Source organism: Brachyhypopomus gauderio, chromosome 16, assembly GCF_052324685.1.
Source record: "Brachyhypopomus gauderio isolate BG-103 chromosome 16, BGAUD_0.2, whole genome shotgun sequence".
NCBI classification, from domain to species: Eukaryota; Metazoa; Chordata; class Actinopteri; order Gymnotiformes; family Hypopomidae; genus Brachyhypopomus; species Brachyhypopomus gauderio.
Window position 1 is genome coordinate 345052 of NC_135226.1, and position 22991 is coordinate 368042.

At 42.8% G+C, this 22991-nt stretch overlaps 2 protein-coding genes across 2 annotated transcripts in view; one reads left to right on the forward strand and one right to left on the reverse strand.

Moving 5' to 3' along the window:
• Positions 1-4659: 4659 nt before the first annotated feature.
• LOC143478281 (uncharacterized) lies at positions 4660-20584 on the forward strand. The gene is made up of 4 exons (XM_076977245.1): positions 4660-4666; positions 4762-4885; positions 5169-5581; positions 20457-20584. The coding sequence occupies exons 1-4, from the start codon at positions 4660-4662 to the stop codon at positions 20492-20494; spliced, it is 582 nt and encodes a 193-aa protein (XP_076833360.1). The 3' UTR covers positions 20495-20584.
• The window catches only part of efna2a (ephrin-A2a), a 64336-nt gene continuing 61375 nt past the window's right edge, over positions 20031-22991 (reverse strand). Inside the window, exon 4 of the mRNA XM_076975706.1 lies at positions 20031-22467. Within this exon, the coding sequence (XP_076831821.1) occupies positions 22337-22467 (131 nt within the window). The 3' untranslated portion in view covers positions 20031-22336. The remainder of the gene's footprint in view (positions 22468-22991) is intronic.

The following is a 22991-nucleotide window of genomic DNA, read 5'->3' on the forward strand; positions in this document are numbered from 1 at the left end:
TACCGATGACCTCAAAGGTTGAACACCGCCTGCGAATTATGTATTTTTCGTCTTTTTTCACATTAGGCGGATAAACACCACGTGTTTTATAATTAACAATCTCGGTGTACATTGTAGGATCCATCCTGACAATTCTGACGCAGTTTTTATTCCCCTCAAAAACAGGCCAGCAAAGACTCGCCAGTAAAGATCCACAAACAAATTGACTCTTTGAATCGAGTCACAAATCTGTTTTAAGCCAACTCACTTTTTATTTTATACTGATAAGTTATTTCTATAACACATGATGCTTAGCTGTTTCACCTGTCTAAACAAGTTCCCCTCCTACAGAAATTTGTTTTATACTCATTTAAATTAATCAAAGTCTATTATTAATGAGCAACTACACTACTGCGTGAGTCTGGTATATGGTGGTGTGCATATCGATGTAGTAAATTGGTACACATAGTAAATTGGTACACAATTAAATGTATTTTGAGTTGTGATGAGGGCGAAAGAATAATGCTACATGAAAATTTTTTAAATAAACTACCTATACTTAGAATGAGCAGTGTTTAAATATAGTTTAAATAAATCACACTCTGTAACGATAACGAGGCGGACGCAAGTGCTGAGTAGATAGAGATTTATTAAGGGGAAATCCATATAGGCAGAATCGTAAGAACGGTACAGGGTCAAATTATGAGGCCAGTCTGAAACATAAACGTAACAAGCACACAAAGACATGGAAAATCATAGTAGCCACGACAGAAACAAGAGCAAAATAAAGCTATAATACAAATAACATGAAGCAGGGATTGAACTAAAAACAGGTTAAAGATACAGACCGGGCTAAAGAAATACAGACCTGTGGAAGCATCAACATGAACGAACAACCAGCATCCGAGAAAACATGAACAATGACTATGCACAGCATGCATTTGAATGTGAACATGTAAATAATTTGTTTTACTGATTAAAGTTACACATGCTTACCCTTACTATGTGTATTGAAAAATACTTTTCTGTGCTTTCAATGGGAGAGACATTCTACCTGTGTACAGTAAGGTTAATGGCAGGGGAACGGATCTAGACAAGCTATTCTGCCTATCTGAAAATGTTCCCCCCCTACAGAAGCTGGTCTCTTGCACTCACACAAATGAATCAAAGCTTGTTTTAATTATTAGTGAATACATGTTTCACTCACACCAGTAGTGGATCCTCTCTGTGTACAGTAAGGTTAATATGACAGGGGAACGGATTTAGACAAGCTATTCTGCCTATCTGAAAATGTTCCCCCCCTACAGAAGCTGGTCTCTTGCACTCACACAAATGAATCAAAGCTTGTTTTAATTATTAGTGAATACTTGTTTCACTCACACCATTTGTGGATCCTGACTGTGTACAGTAAGGTTAATATGGCAGGGGAACGGATTTAGACAAGCTATTCTGCCTATCTAAAAATGTTCCCCCCCTACAGAAGCTGGTCTCTCGCACTCACACAAATGAATCAAAGCTTGTTTTATTTATTAGTGAATACATGTTTCACTCACACCAGTAGTGGATCCTCTCTGTGTACAGTAAGGTTAATATGACAGGGGAACGGATCTAGACAAGCTATTCTGCCTATCTGAAAATGTTCCCCCCCTACAGAAGCTGGTCTCTTGCACTCACTGAAATGAATCAAAGCTTGTTTAAATGGGGTGAGTTTCCCGAAACGTTCTTAGCGCTAAGTACTTCTTCACCTCACACGTTTCATACGAGGTTACGAAGTATTTAGCGCTACGAACGTTTCGGGAAACCCACTCATGATCAGTAAATAAATGGTCCACCTTACATAACATCGTCTATTATATGAACTTAATAAAACCGAATTAGGGACATGTTTTTTCCTTTATGAGAATAATCTCGGAGTAATATTACATAGCCGCGTGTAAAGGTTTCATTCACTTCAGTTGACTAACGTTTACCAATATTAAAATCCATACGTGTCCCCTTTAACATGTTTGTTGTTAGTAAAACGGGCAAATCATGCCGTTAGCTTTTTGGTTGCCATAGTCAAAACATTATAATAAGGAAATGCCCGCATAAATCGTTCTCTGTCAAAGTCGATTTCGTAATACGACTTTAAAAGCATCTTGTTGTGTTTCGGCTTCCGTAGTTTCAGGAATCTGTCGCTGGTTTGATTTTTACGTGAATGCGCGCGCCCGCGAGCACAAGAAACATGAATTGGAGGGGGAACTGAATCGGACACAACACCGGCAAACATGACATTGTTCATTGCGCTGAGGCGCGGCGCGCGCGAAGTTACAAAATTCGAGAGGTGCACGACAGCGCGCGAGGCTGCTCTTTCCCCCGTGCAAGCAGTCGCGGCTCACGGTTTAAACCACATATGTCAAAGTCAAAGCCCGCGAGCCAGATCCGGCCCGCGAATTGATTATCTATGGCCCCCTGGATGATATTGAATTACTATTAGAACCGGCCCGCAGGCCACAGCCGCCCGATGGTGTTTTGTACGCACAAACACTACATTCCCCACAATGCAACGGTAGCCCGCGAAGTCACTGCAGCGCGAAGCGTCGCGAGGGTCCGCGCGGCGAAAATGACGTAATCGCAGTGGCTCCGCCAGCGCAATGAACGAAGTCATGTCTGCAGGGTTCATACACCTTTATAAGGTGGAATTCAAGCACTTGTACGTCACTTTAGAGGTCCATTTCAATATTTTCCAGCACGTTAAACTTAAATATGTTAAATATTTATACATATACTCGAAATAATTCGCTTTTTATTCACATTATTTAATGGTTGTTTATTTTCCCCAATCTTAACGTCTTCACGTTCTCTCATGTTTCGTCCTGGAATTACAAGAGGCTCGTATTTGTTAACCTAACACAAGAGAACTGTTCAGTCAGACAGATATTTGTTGTGAAACGAAGTAGTTACAATTTAAAACATTTTCAAGTACTTTAGCCTAAATTGCAGCACTTTTCAAACCTGCAACACAAAGCAACATTAAAATTCGGAGTCGCGCACTATGGTCACTCGCGAAAGTATAAACCTAAATCAGCAGTCAGAGCAGACATCAACGTTCAGCTATCCCCCTTCTCAAAAATGACTAAACGTAAGGTGGACACTGAGAACGGGTTTCAAGCCAGGTGGGAGGCAGAGTACATGTTCACGGAGGTAAAAGGTAAACCTGTGTGTCTTCTGTGTGTCTTCATGTGATTTTTCTTTGAAGGAAGTTTGCTTTTATCTGTTTGCCTGTTGAAAAATGTTTTCACTTGAAATTACTGACAGATCCATAAGAAAATAGTGCTTTATTCATTTAAACATTAAATAATATACACTGTGTTAGGTCTTGGTTCAATAGGCTATGTGCAATCATTTCAATATGTTTTAATAAACATTGAACCAGTCCGGCCCTCGGCTTGTAGCAAATTTGTTTTTTTGGCCCTCTGTGTTTTTGACTTTGACATCCCTGATTTAAACGATTCCTCGCCATCACAGCCAGTATTGTTATACTGTGCATAAATACCGCATTGTACCAGTACGTTTCATAACATCAATAAAAACTTCAATACTTTACCAGATTTTTTACCATTAAAGTGCAGTAGATAGATTTCTTATTTTATGTACTTTCATATTTTTTTCTTTTTCAAAATAGAAATGTGACGAATACTCCCTTTTATAACAGAATTTGTATTCTTTTGTTTTCTTTATATTTTAATTTCCCAGTAATATAAATATTCTCACTCATTCCTATTTCCATGTTTGAATATTCTCAGTCTGTGTATAGGTACATTTGTCAGCCTTTCAAGAAATAGAGTTGTTCTATTAGTAATGAAATGAAATACAATTAGATAATCTTTGTTCTCCATTTACATAATCAACATGTATTTTTTAATCATTGTGTTTTAAGTTCGAAAATGTGCATTTTTATTTCTTTACCTAATACATCACTTTAAGCCAGTATCAATAGTCATCATTCATGCACAAATCAAGCCTTGAATATATTTCTGGCTTCATAAACATGACTATCAACATGCCCCCTCATTATGTTTTACTGCCCCCCCAAGCAAAGCAGTCCAGAACCGGGGCTGCTATATATGTCTTGTCTTTGTACCAGTTGACCGCTGGTCATTATATCCTTAATTTGTTATTTAATAACCATTAAATAATGTGATAAAAAGCTAATTATTTCGAGTCCTAATAGCCTCGAATACGTTCACGAGCTAACACATCTCCACCTGTGTGTGTGGAGGCACTGTTATTGACGCATACGCTCTCCGTGTACTGCACTCATTTCCTAACCGGTAGGTGTCGCTCTCTGATCACAGATTCGTCTCCCCTTAAGGGGGGAGGGGGCAGCGAGAGAGCAGCACTGCATGCCTTTCTGAAATCTCACGTAGTTGCGGTTTATTCTCATGTAAACAAATTTGCGCGGAAACCCAATGGCCAATTATTGACATCATAATTGACATAATGTAATTATTGTGACAGGCCTATACCTTTCCTTTCACACCTTTGGCTGCCACATGAGACTGCAAGCTCTCTTGCAAGAAGTCTCCTCATCTACAGGACCATATGTTTGAGATTTGATTTGTGAAAGGTTGAAATAATGTAAAATCGACACAAACATAATATTTGAATTATAGTGGCATATAAGTGGCAGATTGTTAAATGGCCAGTGGAAATGAAGGAGTAAAAAAACACTTTCATTCCCTCTCCACATTGGGGCGTAACCTAAGGTGTTATCTGATTGTGCCTTCTCTCCTCCTCCAGGTGAGCTGTATTACCATACTCAGGCCCACTACCAGTCTTCAGTGCCCACTACACCCATCATATTCAGTTCTGCCCAGCAGCAGCAGGCCCTGCCCCCCCAGCAGGCCCCGCCCCAGCAGCACAGGTGAGAGTGCCAGCAGGTGAAGAGCTGGAAAGGTTGCCTGCTTGAGAGTGCCTCATGAACCTGGTCTCACTCTCAAAAACCATGTCCCACAGATTATAATACCAGACCCCAAATTAGGGTGGACGTGATGTCACGTAAGAGACTTTGTCCGGGGCAAGAAACGCATCTACGCCCACACCCCTTCAGCTGAGCTCAATACGAATGGCCTATGTATATGCTTACGTTACGTTAAAATGTTTGTAATTGCTCCAAATTTGACAACGTTCCCCACTCTTTTACTCAGACTGTGGTCGCAGTCCAGACCGATGATGAAAGCACGCCACCTACAGCTGGTGGTTCCTGCAAAACTGACAACAGAGCCTATCCTGTCCCAGGATCTCCAACTGGCCTCACCACTGAGCACAGTGCCTGTTGGACAAGACTCCGATTTCGGAGCGCCTGCCTCCCCGCCACCTCCTCTGATGGACCTTCCTCCAGCAGACATCCCTGCTCTTGAGCCCAAGATGGGCGACAGTATGGATGCGCCACTGCTACTTGAAGCAGTGCCCCAAGCAGAGAAGGAGCCTGTTGAGACTCCTTTGGACCCACCCCCTGCTGATGTGGAGAAGGCGGAGTCAGAGGTGGAGAGGGAACAGGAGCCCGATGAAGTCTCCATCCTTTCCTCGAGCTGCTCTGTCGACGAGAGTACTATGCACGGTAAGGCCACGTGTGGGTTACAAACAACAGAATCTGAATAGCAATTATTGCGGAGGGCTACCAGATTAATACGCATCAATCGAACAAAGGTTGTTAAGTGGGGGTTGGGGGGGGGGGGTGTTAACGAAAGGTGTGCGTGTGCGAGTGTCAATTGCTAAGCGGGAAGACCGCTAGCAACCGCGGACAATCTATAATAGTAGCAAAAACATAAACGATGCAGCGCTTTGGTGCATGGCGCTATAGTGAGCTATTTTTAAAACAAGCCCGCGGGCGACTTGTGACGTCCTCGCGGGCGACACGTTGGTGATCCCTGGCCTAGGTCATTACATGCAAAAGTGCTGAACATGCTGTCATAATCTCTAAGGCAGAGGTTACCAACAGGCGGACCGCGGTCCGGATCCGGACCGGAATGCAGTCCTGTCCGGACCCAATCTCATTCCTGATTAACTGGATACGGACCCAAATGCCATCCCAGAATAAATTGTTTAAAAATTTCTTAATTTTGATGGGAGAATAAATTTTAAACCGCAGCATTTATTTCAGCACTATTGAAAAAAACACTCCGTCACGAGTTTTACGTTCGCCCCCCCCCCCCCCCCCCCCCCCCCCCCCCCCCCGCTCAACAACTTACGTTCGCCACTCCCCCTCCCGTCCCCCGGACCGGTGGTCAGAGCTATCTGCCAAATTTGGCCCGCGGAACAATGTAGTTGATTACCCCTGCTCTAAGGCATCATTTTACTTTTTTTTGTTATACTTTGGTAATTTTATCCTAACTTGATTAAATTATTCACAGGTTTACATTCAGTTACAGTAAAAAAGGGAATTTGTGAAGGTTTAGATCAACCAATGGTCTCAACCATAGGTCAGATGTGCGTCTCATGAACCTTCACTGTAATTGGCAAACATTTATAGACGCTGAACACTGCAGTATCACAAAGTCTCATAATGGAAACACGAGGCCATGTACAGGGTGAACAGCCAAGAAGAGGCATAAGACTGTGTGGTGTAGAGGGGTAAGACTGTGTGGTGTAGAGGAGTAAGACTGTGTGGTGTAGAGGGGTAAGACTGTGTGGTGTAGAGGGGTAAGACTGTGTGGTGTAGAGGGGTAATACTGTGTGGTGTAGAGGAGTAAGACTGTGTGGTGTAGAGGGGTAAGACTGTGGTGTAAGGCTGAGGGGACAAAACAGTGAAATAAGGGCAACAATTGTGGACGATCTTTTATATGTAAGTCATGGTCTCACAATGGCTGAAGCTGGTCGCAGCTGAATATTGGAATAACAACTGTGTCTTCAATCGTTCAAACATTTCATAGAGAAAACATGTACTGTATGTAAATTCAGAAATGTGCTCTCTGCTGTAATGCTGCACTGACATAAATTCTGACGTTATTCAATTTTTTGTATTGCATTTTTGCATTCTTATATCATATAGAACATCAAAATGAGCTCATGGGGGGAGGGGGGGCAGAGGTTCCATTTTCACACCTCAACAAGATGAGGCTGTATGTGCTCAGGTTGTTTTAAATGTGTAGAGTAAGTTTCTAATTTTGCAGTTTTTCCAGTCAGTTGTCTGTATTTTTGGAATTTCAATCAGATTTGTTTTTGTCAACAAATTGCAGTGTGAACAATACAGTCAAACAATATTGCTGTACAAAATTTAACACAACACTGAAGAAACAACCAACATCAGTGGTGTCTCACAATAACAGGCAGACTATGTTAGAATATTCATTTAAATCCTAGCTACATCGTTAGATTTGGCTGTTTGACCATTTGTTATCAAAGTACAGGTCTAGCAGAGCTAGCTCAGACACAACTGTGAATTCCACGTGGCAGTTTAGATGCAATTGGTACTCATGCACTTCAAATGTTTGTGTTCTGATCCAAGGTAGGTTAAAAACAAACATGAACAGGGAATGTGGACTTCATGGACATGCTGACACTAACCTCTATGTCAGCGATGGAGATGTATTTGAACACCCTGAAACACAGCGCAACGCACTCCTGCACCTTACTGACGATACTGTCGCGGCTCTGCCAGTGTTGCCGACTCCTCAGTAAAGAGAGTAGCTATTGGTTGTCCTAAAAGTCGCTAGAAGTCGCTAAATGACGTCATCACCTAATTTGCATAATACATGTTTTTGAAGCTGTAAAGGAATAACGTTGGGAGAGAAGAAAATTAGTAAAAAAACACCCTAAATATGTTAGAACTACAAATGAACAACATCTGTTGCCTTTGAAATAGGCAGTCACTTCTCAAAAAAACTACATGACTTTAATGCTTTGTATAAATAATTTTTTACGTAAATTGCATAAATAGTTTTTTTGCTGTGTTGTTAAATGTTAGTATAAGAGTAGCAGTTAGCAGGAACTAGTTGGCATAGAAATCAACCTTACAATACAGGCAGTATGCCCGTGTATTATCTCCAATACATGGCTTTAGCCAGCCTTTAAATTCAGGATTTGATTCCCACTCTTTCCTGTATTTTTGAGAATAGAGTTTAGAGTGAGACATGATGAGCAAGTTAGCTAGATGTTAAGCTTTCACAGAGACGCACATACTGTGGAGTTAGCTAAATGTTTAAGCTAGATCATGGGTTAAAGTTCTCCGTCACTACGACGGATTTCCGTCATTTGAATTTTTTGGGGAAAAAATCCGTCAAATCATAATAAACCACACAGGCGTGCTATCTGTTTTGTGTCCGAAATATGATCCTCTCACTGGATCGTCAGCGCTGGATGGATGACGGCGGTGTCATTTGATTGACTTCCCGCCTTCTGATTTTCGGACATTACGTAGAAAAGTTACCTCCCTCCTGCCTGGGTGATTATACTTTCGCGAGTGACCGTAGCGCGCGACTCCGCACACCTGCACAAACGGCGGAGGCTACTTGGCGCGTCGCATTCTTTGCAGTGTTGTCCGAAACGATATGTGGTAGTATAAAGAAACAGCCCTCAAAAACTGGGGAGGGAACATTCACCTGACCAATTTTAATGTTGCTTTGTGTTTCAGGAAAAAAAAGTGCTGGAATTTAGGCTAAATGAACATGCTTGAAATTGTATCTACTTCGTTTCACAACAAATAGCTATCTGACTGAACAATTCTCTTGTATTACGTTAACAAATACGAGCCTCTTGTAATTCCAGGACGAAACATGAGAGAAGACGTTAAGATCGGGCGTTTTGAAAATAAACAACCCCTAAATAATGTGAATAAAACGCGAATTATTTCGAATCGTTTCGAGTATATGTATAAATATTTAACTTTATTAAGTTTAACGTGCTGGGAAATATTGAAATGGACCTTGAAAGTGACGTACAAGTGTTTTAATTCCACCTTGTAAAGGTGTATGAACCCTGCAAACATGACTTAAGCCTGGTTTATACTCGACGCGCCGCGAGCGGCGCGAGGGTCCGCGCGGCGAAAATGACGTAATCGCTGTGGCTCCGCCCGTGCGCGAGGGCCTCGCGCGCTGTCGCGGCGCGAGGTCGTGCACCTCTCGAATTTTGTAACTTCGCGCGCGCGCCGCGCTTCAGCGCGATGGACAAAGTCATGTTTGCCGGGTTCATACACCTATACAAGGTGGAATTAAAGCACTTGTACGTCACTTTAAAGATCCATTTCAATATTTCCCAGCACATTAAACTTAATTAAGTTAAATATTTATACATATAGTCGAAATGAATCGAAATAATTCGCTTTTTTATCACATTAGTTTATGGTTGTTTATTTTCAAAACGCCCAATCTTAACGTCTTCACGTTCTCTCATGTTTCGCCCTGGAATTACAAGAGGTTCGTATTTGTTAACGTATCGTTTCGGACAACACTGCAAAGCCATATTTACGTTTGATGCCTGATGTGTATATATACGGTCTCTGGTCAGGTAAAAATGTTCTTTCCCCGGTTTTGCAGGGGTTTTTTATTCTCCACTGCCGCCTATCGCCACCTATCGTTTCGGAGAACACTGCAGCGACGCTCGCGAAAGTATAAACGCCTACACCGCTCGCGCAGGGTCGCGCGAGGTGGGCGGAGTCGCGCGCTACGGTCGCTCGCGAAAGTATAAACCAGGCTTTAGTTCATTGCGCTGAAGCGCGGCGCGGGCGAAGTGAAGTTACAAAATTCGAGAGGTGCACGACCTCGCGAATCGCCAGCGCGCGAGGCTCTCGCGCACGGGTGGAGCCACCGCGATTACGCCATTTTCGGCGCGAGGGCGACTCGTATGGAAGAAAAATAGTTCCATCGGATTTTGAATTCGTATTTGAAGCACTGAATTTGTTTGCCCTTGAATTTGAAGCTCTGAATTTTTTTTGCACTGAAATTATGCATCTGAATTTTGTTGCCTTTGAATTTAATGCTTATTAAAATACAATGAAAAAAAATTCGAGCGTTAAAAAATTCAAAAGATTTTTTTTCAAGTTGCTCGAATTCGATTGGTCAAATTTGGCTCACAAAATACGCGTGCAAAATTTCGCGTGCTAAAATACGAGTTCAAAGATATTCAGAGTAAACATCCGGGACACAAAGGATGAGCAATCGATTCAAGACTCCAATCGAACCAAATCCAACCAATCACGCTCCACTGGTCACGGCGCTGTTTGAAGCCACAGGCGGAGAGAGAAAGTGAGTTATGTCGGCGCACGGGATCGGCTCCTCTTCGGTGAGTGTATTTACTCCTTTATTTGTCTATTGTGGTGTTTTTAAGATTCAGTAAGATACAGTAAACGACGTGTTGCACATCAGAGGTTTGCGCTGGACTGATCTTTTTTTAACTCGCTCTGAACTCGCTATGTAGTCAACGTAGCTGCGTATGTGTGTGTCCGTCAGTCCACACTGTGCTTTATGATATTATATTTATCATAAAATCATTACATTCGTTTATTATTTCCTTACCAGTCGAGTAGTTTACAACTGTTTTTAACTCTCCGTGGGGTAATGGTTAGTGACGAGAGCTTCGGACAAAACGGGCCTGGGTTCGATACCCGCGACTGACGAGCGATTTGTTATAATTAATATTTTTTATTCATTTATATATATACTGGACCGGCGCCAGGACATATACAGTGGGGGTGGCGGCGTGTGACGATTGTTAAGCGGGCAAGGGGGCGGTAGCAATAGTAAAATAAATGGGTCTTATTATTTAAATTGAGGGGGCGGGACACCTCGCCTGAGGGGGCGACGCCCTTTTTTGAAGTGGAAGTTTCAGAACTTGAGTGCAAGTTGTTTTGTTTTTTTTATACAAGGTATTTCAGTTTGATCATATTCCAGGATTGAAAGGTTGTGGTGAGATCTATGGGTAGCTGTAACAAGCATCTACTATGATGTTCTCCATTACCTTGAAGGAGAGGGCTCAGCATTTCCAACATCACACACATCTTCTGTTGCCACTATGTGTTCCTACCACGCCTGCAGGAAGACCTAGATACTTTTTGTAGTGGTTGGGACAATCATCCAATAAGAACAGAGAGCCACATGACCCCTAATCAACTGTGGGTGCTGGGTCATTCACATCACCCAATTCCTGCAGCAGATAGCACAGAGGTACATGCAAGTGTAATATGATTTTAACAAATAGTATGGTTTATGTATAAAGTTTGGAAGTGGCTATTTTATCCACATAAGTGTATACAACTTATTTGTAGGGAATGGAGATTCCCAATATTGAGTGGGACAACACTGGACTTCCCATTGATGACCACTCAAATATCATTGTCCCACACACAGAATGCCCACTGACAGATGAACAGATGACAGCTTTGAGAGATGCAGTTAACCCAGGAGCTGCATCCCAGTCCTCTGGCTGTGATCTTTACATTTCTGCTGTCCAGTTTTGTGAGAATTTCCTGTCTATTTGAAACAACTGGTCTGAGAATTGGAATAAAATAACATCTTTACAAAGTTAAGACCATATGAATGAAAAATTAATGGCAAATTTTGTCATCAGTTTTAGTTTGAGTAATAAAAAAAACAATAAAAAACTGAGCTGCAGCTTCATTAATTTTTTTAATTATTTACAGAGTAGGAGACATTGCAGTAAATGGATACAATCAAAAGTTGTTTGATTGCCCAATTTTGTTATTCTGATGTTTGACATAAAGGTAAAAATTATACACCACAGAAAATAAAACTAATTAAAACTCATGCTTGACTCACTTTCATTTTATTAAGAGTTGAAATTTTCAAAAATGAGTTAGTCAAATTCCCTTCTGCCTCTTTTGGAAAAAGCAAGGCCACTGTCAGGTCGTCGAGTGAGCACTGTCCACATTGGGGATTCTTTAATCCCTCGTCTAATGCCCGGTTCACACTACACGACTTTTCAGTCGCCAGGTTTTTGTGCCGTTCGCACTACACGACTGGTCGTGCTGTAATCGCGAGTCTGTCAGTTGTTGTGGCTTTCACACTACATGACTGATCGGCGACGCGGGCTCACGAATTACACGACTGGGGAACTGGGGAATCGCCGACTCATCTGGCTGCCGTCCAAAAACACGAGAAAACGAAACTCTCGCCAGAACCAGCAACACCACATAGAAGAAAAAAACAATGTACATGTACTCCACATTTTCGTTATTATTATTATTATTTTACCGTTTAAACACTCCATAGTCCCAAGTTTCCAGATTTCATCTCTCCGTTGCAGTGAACATAGATATAATCAATCGCACTATTTCTCCAGTGCTGTCACAATAACTTAAACACAGTGTTGTAGTAAAGCTGTAAGAAAGGTGAGGAGTTTGTGTGTTTACTGGGTTACTGTTTTGAAAGCATTCTTGAAAGTTTTTTACATTCTTCAGAGATATCTTCAGCGGTGCCGTGGTTCTCTCTCCGCGTTCCCATTGGCTGTAGCTAGACGCTGCTGCCGACTCTCAGTCGCCGACTGCTAGATATTAAACATGCTAGATATTAAACACGCTAGATATTAAACATGCTAGATATCTGCCGGTCGTCTGCGACGAGTCGGCGACGGCTCGGCGAGCGTCTTTCAGCAGTTCACACGAGTGATCGCCGATTTGCCTCTGACCACAGTTTCTGTCGCCGATCAGTCGGCGACTGAAAAACCAGCCTAAAATCGTGTAGTGTGAACCGGGCATTAACTGCTTGATCTGTCTTGTGACACATCCAACTACCTGTTTAGAGTAATAAACAGAAGAGAAAATGAAAAAATAAATTCCTTATCCAAAAGTAAACTCAGAGAGAAAGATTTTATACATATAATAATAATTTAAAAAAACAAATCGCTCGTCAGGCCCGTTTTGTCCGAAGCTCTCGTCACTAACCATTACCCCACGGAGACAGTTGAAAACAGCTGTAAACTACTCGACTGGTAAGGAAGTAATAAACGAATGTAATGATTTTATGATAAATATAATATCATAAAGCACAGTGTGGACTGACGGACACACACATACGCAGCTACGTTGACTACATAGCGAGTTCAGAGCGAGTTAAAAAAAGATCAGTCCAGCGCAAACCTCTGATGTGCAACACGTCGTTTACTGTATCTTAAAAACACCACAATAGACAAATAAAGGAGTAAATACACTCACCGAAGAGGAGCCGATCCCGTGCGCCGACATAACTCACTTTCTCTCTCCGCCTGTGGCTTCAAACAGCGCCGTGACCAGTGGAGCGTGATTGGTTGGATTTGGTTCGATTGGAGTCTTGAATCGATTGCTCATCCTTTGTGTCCCGGATGTTTACTCTGAATATCTTTGAACTCGTATTTTAGCACGCGAAATTTTGCACGCGTATTTTGTGAGCCAAATTTGATCAATCGAATTCGAGCAACTTGAAAAAAAATCTTTTGAATTTTTTAACGCTCGAATTTTTTTTCATTGTATTTTAATAAGCATTAAATTCAAAGGCAACAAAATTCAGATGCATAATTTCAGTGCAAAAAAAATTCAGAGCTTCAAATTCAAGGGCAAACAAATTCAGTGCTTCAAATACGAATTCAAAATCCGATGGAACTATTTTTCTTCCATAGACTCGTCAAGTATACAGGCTTTACTTTGCGTAGTGTGGGTGTTTGCTTTAACCAGGCTTTGTCGGAACAAAGGTACATACTGTACGCGAATAACGTACTGCACGCAGTTATCGTATCCTGACGCCGTCCTCCTCGGTCTCGAGCCGCATAACTGTGTATTCTTCCGCCGCGCACACCAAACACCAAGTTCCGTGTACGACGCACGACGTCGTAATAACCCGGGGATCGCCTGTACTTCAGACATCCGAAGAGCTTCAGAGGTAGATGTAAGATAAATTCAGTATTTTATCCTTATTCTGATAAAGTTAAATTTTTATCAGAAATATAAGAGTGTTTTTTTTTGAGCCGGTACAGGTGGTCAGACCGTAAGGCGTAATACAAAATCACATAATTTATGTCCTAATAAACCAACACGAAATATTTATAAAATATTTTATATATTTAAACTAACTATAATCATAATAGTTGCAATACTTTTAAACTTTATTGACATAATTTCTTTGAGTTGTCTTGTATCAGATAATTTTAATAACAGTAATAAATAAATAATGAATTAATCATGCCTACACGCCTGTTTTTATCATATTGTGTCTTAATTGTGTTAACAGAATCTTTAGGTTACAGCGTTTTCTCAGAATATTAATAGAAATGTAGTTTTTTTTATTTCACCATAATGATTACCTGAATTATTTATTAATTAATTTAAAGATTAATCATTAAATATTCATTTGTTCATTCATTTTGAATATTATACTGTCATGTCCATACTATAAAGTGACTACATTTCAAATTTTATTTGAATTTGTAGTGAAATATAGAAGTTATGGTTATTTATACTGAAGAATCTCTCCACCGATCACAGACTTTTCTTCGTTTAGCTTTAATAGTCGAAGAAAAAAGGCGCATTTCTTCCATTTAAAATGTCAACTTTTTTATTTCTAAGCCAGTTTAACATGGATGGTGTTGTTCTGTTTGTATTTAAAAGCTCCATCCAGTGGTGCAATTTAATTTGCCATTTTTGGACATTAAATTTTTTTGTAAGATAAACCAGGTAATCTTACTGCTTATGTTTTTGCGATAGTGAATCTGATAAAAACAAGAGAGCTTCATACCATTTTAAAACTCACCAGGATTCACTAAATTTGACTTGATCTTTAAACAATGTTCTGGAAGAGGACCCCCAGATAACTCCATTATAAAAACATTTATGTACATTTATAGCTCAGGTGTTGCATTTTGTCGCTTCATAGATTCTCTCTTCTCTCATTACACAGGCTATTTAGATAAATATACTTTATAAATGTGTTTATTGTGTAGAATTAGACAAAAGAGGCTACACCACATTTTCAGTAATTGCTGGCATTGTCTTTTGCCAGGAAAAATTTTCAGTCAAATGAAAATTTCTTGCTTTAACCCATGAGCTAGATGTTTAGCTTTCACAGAGACTCACATACTGTGGAGAGTTAGCTAAATGTTTAAGCTAGATGTTAAGCTTTCACAGAGATGCACTGTGGACGAGTCGAGTGACCGGCTACGTGGTGAATGAGGTGAAGAATGACTGAGACTGTGTGAGTTAAATGCAGTGATTTCTTTTCGTGTCTTACTAATGACTAAACCATTTATATTTACATCCCCGTCGGCGGTAGCTTTGGGCATGCGCAGTTCATGTCCAAAAGTCTCCAATAACAACACAAAAAGTCGCTAGATTTGTCGCTAGTCGCTTTTTACTACAAAAAGTCGCTATAGGGTCTGAAAAGTCGCTAAATATAGCGACAAAGTCGCTAAGTTGGCAACACTGGGGATACTGAGTAGGTAGGGGATGGCTATGCAGACACGCTCTTCTTTTCATCCTTCCTGTCACGTTGAGGACCCTGGCCCCTCCCTTTTGGGCGTGTGTTTACGTTGTCCACGTGCATCGTCTGCGTCTGTGTATCTCTGTGGGTGTGGTTATGTCTTGTGATAATCCGTCTCACCTGTGGCTCGTCTCGTAATCACGCGGGGCTAATGTGGTTTGTCTATTTAATGTGCGCTCGCGCAGTGTCCTATGCTCGTCGTTGTCTAAAGTATACACGTTGCTGTGTTTTTCATGTTCTTCGTACGCTATATGCGCTATATGTAATTAAAATAAAAGTGACATCTGTCACAACAAAGGGATCCGTGTCTCGTCCTTCGCTACGCTCCCAGCGTCACACTTCCAGCAGCTCAATTATTTTCATTAGTCCAACTCACAATTTGTCCGTTGTTGCACTGATGCAAAATTATGCATTTAAAAAAAGATTTAAAATTGCATCCAAATAAAATTTTCATTTTAAATTTGGCTGAACTCACAATTTCAATTAAATGTAACAAATGTTTTTTTATATGGAATGGACTCTTCTTATTATGTTTTATTTACTAATGCCCCAAATCATTTTTAAGAGTGTACTGGAGAGAAAGACCTAAAGAGAGAGAAAAGGGTCAAACAGATCAATGCTGCTACTGTGCTGAACACGATCTTCTCAGCAGATTTGTAAAGAGCCATGCCTGACATTAACAAGAAGTGCGCCGCTCACTTAGGTTTTGTCTTTAGAACATAATACTTGTTTTAGTTTACTATTTCCACACAATAGACAAATTATTCGTTTGGTCTTGCCGATATATAGATGTCCATCAGCGCCCTCACAATATCTGCATGCCTTCTGCGCGCAACGACCCAGTAGAGGATGATGTTGGCACACACTCTGATGAATTCAATGTACATCCGTATGTCCAGTCACACATGAGCGCTCTGCAAAATTAATGAAGTCCAGTATAAAGGAATCAAATTCCTCTGCTGTAGCATTACGCAGGATAGTCCCGAGCATTGTATACCAATCAATCAATCAAATTTTATTTATATAGCGCTTTTTACAACAGTTGTTGTCACAAAGCAGCTTTACAAGTGCCGAGTCCTAGCCCCCAGTGAGCAAGCCAAGGGCGACAGTGGCAAGGAAAAACTCCTTAGTTTTTTTTACATGAGGAAGAAACCTTGAGAGGAACCAAGACTCAGGGGGGGAACCCATCCTCCTCTGGCCGACACCGGTCACCATGACAACAACAACAACAATTTAGAGAGCGAGACAGAAAAAAAAGAAAAGGAAAAGATGTGAGTGATAAAGTCAATCTTGGTTTAGATTTATAAACATGAGTTCTTTATGTAATTCCTGTTTAGTCCTATCCATCATCCTTTATCCATCATCCACACTGGTTAGTCAGGGCAGTGGGTTGATCCTCCATCATATCTGGTTAGGCAGGAGGTGGCCGGCCCAGGATGGATCTCTGGAAAGGCTCGTCTCTCCTCATCTCAGTGTTCCTCGAGTAGGCGGGCAGCCATGTGGAGAAGATAAAACAGGGAAATTAGCTCTGTATAAGGACATATACAGGACATATGAGATTATAAACATTTCTGGAGTGTGGCAGCAACTCCGGCATTAAGTTAAATTATTACAGCCTAGCGAAAAAGGCAGAACCAGAAGGTAACATAGACTTGGGAGCATTCTAAGACAATGGCATCCGTCCACTGCACTGTCAACAAACTTGAGTGACCTCGAGCAGTGACAGGATGACAGCACCAGCGCCCCAGTCTACCATAAAACCCTTCGTCTATGAACCCCTGGATCTGTACCTTTATCTAAGGGGAGATATTAATTATCAAACGCTAAACTAAATAAGTGGGTTTTCCTAAACTTAAAGATTGTGACTGTGTCAGAGTCCCGGACGCATTTTGGAAGGTTGTTCCAAAACTGGGGGGCCTTACAAAAAAAGGCTCTTCCTCCTGCTGTTACCTTATTAATTTTTGGAACTAATAAGAGGCCAGCACCCTGTGATCTTAGTGGACGTGGGGGTTCATAATAGGAAATAAGTTCCTGGAGGTATTCAGGAGCAAGCCCATGCAGTGCTTTATAAGTCAATAAAAGAATTTTAAAACCAATACGGAATTTAACTGGGAGCCAATGCAGGGCTTATAGGACTGGTCATGGCCGGAGTGGGCCACTTTTTCAGCCCGGGGGTTTCATCCCCAAATCCGGCCCAAAATTATTTTTCCATCCCAATCGGCCCAAACTAGAGATTGACATGAGCCGGCCCATCGGGAATCCTCCCGAATCTCCCGATTAGCGTCTCCGGCTCTGGGACTGGTCTGATGTGATGAAATTTTCTAGTTCTGGTCAGAACTCTGGCTGCAGCATTTTGAACCATTTGAAGTTTATTTAGATTCCTATTTGAGCATCCTGACAGTAGTGAGTTACAGTAGTCTAATCTGGAGCTAACAAAGGCGTGCATCAATTTTTCTGCATCATCCTGTGATAATGCATTTCTTAATTTAGCAATGTTGCGGAGATGTAGAAAAGCTATCCTAGTAGTATTATCTTGTTAGGGCACACGAAACATTAAATAGCACTAGTATAGTGTAGAGTACATAATTAAATAGCACTAGTATAGTGTAGAGTACAGGGAATGGAATTACATTACTCATAAGTGAAGATTAATGTCTGTCCCAGTAGTTCCTGGACAGAGCACAATGTTGCTGTACGTTGTTCAACGCGTTAAGCCTCTAGCTTAATTAAATCATGATTATTATACCAATATGATTCTCAATGTAATTACCATAACTTGGCTTCAAATAGCAAGCCAATACAGTGTTCTCATTATATGCCAATAGATTTTACAGGTAAAAATCATATTCTGCCATTTAAGCTTTGCCCTAATTAATGAAGGTCCTACTGTGCACTTGCATGTTTAGAGGAAACACCACTGCTGTATGTGGAAGTGTTGCTGACATCTGGCCCTGCTCTCCTGGGTCACACTGGCTCTCCTGAGACGTGTAAAGGGCTTGAGACAGAGGAGAGGAGGTTCATCCCTCCATCCTAATGCGGGTAGTGTGGCTGTGTTCTTGGTTTGAACCTGAGAACGTTCCCCGCATTTTGGGATCTTAGGAAATAGACGCTTCTTTTTCTCATTCAGCTAATTAAGAGAGTAAGAGCTCAACATGTTCTCCGCATTGTCTCAAATGTCTTTTAAACTTTCATCAAACATTGTCAGAGCTTTGGTCAACAGACTAGTCTTTACTTAATAACATTTAATAACACTTACTAACATTTGCACCATGGAGCCAGACTCACAGATGTGGATGGAGCTGTGTTGACAGACTTCAGCATTGTTGTCTTACCACATCTGATTTTCAGCAGAACTCATCTTCAGCCCATGGACAATCTTTAGGACATTAGCTAGGTTACTGAATGATGCTACTTGTTTTAGAGTGTCCCATATCAGTTTTATATTATTTTCCAACCTGAATTGAATTGCCAAAAACGTTTCAGTAGTTAATGGTTTTTTGTTTTGAGTGGGCGCTCGAGACCACCACCCGCGTGTGAATCACTCTTCTGCACACGGGTACAAATTACTTTGAGACAGACTGCATAAAAATGTGTTCCATTAAAGCGAAGTTTAGAAAGTATTTGGAAGTTCGTGCCAAAGGTAATCAGAAAGAGCCATTCATATTTACGCTACTATCTACGCTACAACGACATATTTAACTTTGGGTCGATAGTGGCATTTAGAATAGGTTATTTAGTGCATTATAAGGAGCCATAGTTTTCAAAGCCATGTTTTCGAGTTGCAATCACAAGGGGGCAGTAAATGTCTTTTACATGACACAGGGAACTCTCTCTCTCTCTCTCTCTCTTTCGCTCTCTCTCTCTCTCTCTCTCTCTCTCTCTCTCTCTCTCACACACACACACACACCACATCACAACGCATGTTTTGGGTGCATTTAAGAATAGCTCTAATATAATGTCAACCTGAAATAGAAACAGCTGTGTCAAGGTCCCCCTTAAACAAGAACAGTAGTAGCACACACAGGCATGTTTAATTTGCTTTATAGACAGACACTAACATCTCAAGCACAAAGCTGAGAGACTCTTCTCCCGTATTCAAACCCTCACTCACAGGATAACAGATCTACCTGGAGGTGTTTTACGAGGTCTCCAGCTATGTCACTCCACGCTGACCACCTGGATAAAGAGTTTCTACAGCGCTGCCCCTCCAGGAGACGGCCCCATACATTCCTTGCCCATGTATTTTTTATTACAGTCTACCCTGCATAAAATATTCAGACAGGACCTTCACATTCTCTGGGGCCAGACCATGATCTCTCATCTAGCAGCTCAGTGAACAGGTCGACCACAAGAGTGATTCAAACACACTTTACCTACATCAAAGCCGCTGACTGAGGGTTGAGTCATTCAATATCATGAAGCTTACAGCTGAAACGGAAATGTCAATGTGCAAATACTTTAAAAGTAACTTATTCTAATACATTATTTTCAAGTTGCAAGCTCTCATTACTAGCAGCAATTGTGTTTTGGATTGATATGTTTTGTAACATTACACTTTGATACTGAAACTTAATCAGGGTGGCATTCTAAGATTCTCATGAATATGTTTAATTCAAGGCTAGATAAAAGGTTAAAAACAAGAACATACAACATAATACGGGAAATGAAATCATATATGATGTGGAGAAAATGACAAACAAAACACAGACCTTTACAGTACAGCTCATTAAAACAAAAGCAAGTTTTCATATGCAGAACAACATAAAAGTTAATGGCAAATATATTTTATGGAGCCTTGGGCCAGTCCTGGCTAAGCATGATGTATAAATAAATTGAAGAGATCTAAAACCATGCGTATCCCTTTACATTATCTAAAACCACGCGTATACCTGATCTCGCGTCCCGAGTTGACAGTTCAACGATGTTAATGATTGCCTGACTTCACCATTTACAGCATTCTACAACATACACGAGTCCTGGCATCTTGTAGACAAAACGTTTTATTTTCATTCTCTCCATTTCTGTACTTTACTGCAGATCGACAAAACAGGTTGGCTGTACAAAATGTCACATGAGAAAGAGGACACCACTCTGATCAACGTGGACACTTCACCTTTTTACATACTGAATCGTTGGACAGGAGCACAATGGAGTGTGAGGGGGAGGACGTCTTCACCGCCTGCTGACTCACTGCTGGATCGTCAGTCAAGACACTAAAACCCATTCCCCATATCACATGAATAATTGATGCTGCTTTTAAATGCTACAAAAATAACATGAAATAGAATACAAAAAAATCCCTCTCCATTTTCCCCCGGTGATTCTGGCGCAGTCTCATTACTTCAGCGATTTTCACATTAAATGGAGACATGTCCCTGGTCTCTTCCTCAAACACAATCAGGTTTGGTCAGCATCTTCCTGGCTGCCGTGGAGCCCAGGGTGTGGTGGGAGAAGGACGAGGCTGTGTGGGGCTGTGTGGGGCTGAGTGGGGCTGTGTGGGGCTGTGTGGGGCTGAGTGGGGCTGTGTTGGGCTGTGTGAGGCTGTGTTGGGCTGTGTTGGGATGAGTGGGGCTGTGTTGGGCTGTGTGGGGCTGTGTTGGGCTGTGTGAGGCTGTGTTGGGCTGTGTTGGGATGAGTGGGGCTGTGTTGAGATGAGATGGGCTGTTTGGGGCTGAGTGGGGCTAAGTGGGGCTGTGTGGGGCTGTGTTGGGCTGTGTTGGGATGAGTGGGGCTGTGTGGGGCTGTGTTGGGCTGTGTGAGGCTGAGTGGGGCTGTGTTGGGCTGTGTTGGGCTGTGTTGGGATGAGTGGGGCTGTGTGAGGCTGTGTGGGGCTGTGTTGGGATGAGTGGGGCTGTGTGAGGCTGTGTTGGGCTGTGTGGGGCTGTGTGAGGCTGTGTTGGGCTGTGTGGGGCTGTGTTGGGCTGTGTGGGGCTGTGTTGGGCTGTGTGGGGCTGTGTTGGGCTGTGTTGGGCTGAGTGGGGCTGTGTTGAGATGAGTGGGGCTGTGTGAGGCTGTGTTGGGCTGTGTGGGGCTGTGTTGGGCTGTGTTGGGCTGTGTTGGGATGAGTCATGCTGGGGTCTGTACTGATCACACACCCTCCCAGTCCCCCCCGGGTTCCTGCAGCTCAGGCCTTCACGGCTGTTGCGGGACCGTAAGGAGGGATGACGTCGTGCTGCATCCAATGAAATCTTTTATCAGTAAAATCAGGGCTGACAGCAGCATGGCTAGAATGTCTGAGAGGATTCGTTCATTTTTCCACCGATAAAAATATATAATTGTTATTGTAACAAGATCAGTTTTATTCCTTCACAGTGTTTCACATGCATGTGAATAGTCTACAGCTATTTGTATAGGTGCTGGTTCATCAAAAGAAGGTTTCTTCCATTCCTTCAACTGCTAATGCAGAGAAAAATGTAAAAATATGTCCTTTGGTGTCATTTGTCATAGGGAGACAGTGTGTCAGGTGAACAGGGTCCCAGGATGCAATGACATCAGAAGAGAACCTTCCTAGCAACCTAAATCACAACATACGTTTTTTGGAAATGTCATGTCCTTGCTGGATCCTGGATAATAAACTGACACATGAAAATGGGCTTTGATTACATAAAAAATGCCGACCAAATGCCAAAGTCATGTTCCTCAACGGGGTCCATCACCATCCAAACATCATCAGAGCTGCAGACTCAACCAGTAGGTCACCAGTCACCAGTCGTGAGTTTGAGAGGGGAGCAGCATCTCTGTCCCCCACAGGGTCCCCGCCAGCAGAGAGCTCTGGCCCGCGTCCACCTGTCTGCTTGCATGGCTCTGCCTGTGTTGGCCCGTGGGCCAGGAGGCTGGCTGAGAAGGTTTCCCTGAGGGGTGGAGGGAGCAGAGGCAGGCGGGGGGCAGGCGGGGGGGTGCAGACCCTGCTGCACCTCCTACAGACGGGGCAACAACAAGGCCAGCATGCCGGCCAGCAGGGGCGGCCCAGTGGTGCCGGGACCCTCGGCCCAACCGCTGGGGCTCCGGTCCGTCAGGAATGGCTCTGGAGACTCGTAGACGGAGCCATCTGAAACACAGGAGCAGAAAGAGACAGAACCAGGAGGGGAAGCACTGGAAACACATTGGAGCTGGGGGTGGGGGTGGAACTGGGGTGGGGGGGGTGGAGCTGGGGGTGGGGTGGAGCTGGGGGTGGGGGTGGAACTGGGGTGGGGGTGGAGCTGGGGGTGGGGTGGAGCTGGGGGTGGGGGGGGTGGAGCTGGGGGTGGGGGTGGAGCTGGGGTGGGGGTGGAGCTGGGGGTGGGGTGGGGGTGGAGCTGGGGGTGGGGTGGAGCTGGGGCTGGAGCTGGGGGTGGGGTGGAGCTGGGGCTGGAGCTGGGGATGGAGGTGGAGCTGGGGGTGGGGTGGAGCTGGGGGTGGGGGTGGAACTGGGGTGGGGGTGGAGCTGGGGGTGTGGTGGGGGTGGAGCTGGGGCTGGGGTGGAGGTGGGGGGGGGCAGATCGCTGACCTAATTAGAGTTTAATTACTGAGGCGGAGGATCTTGTACACAGCTCACTCCAGCACTGCACACAATATTGCTGTAGATCCTGAGGT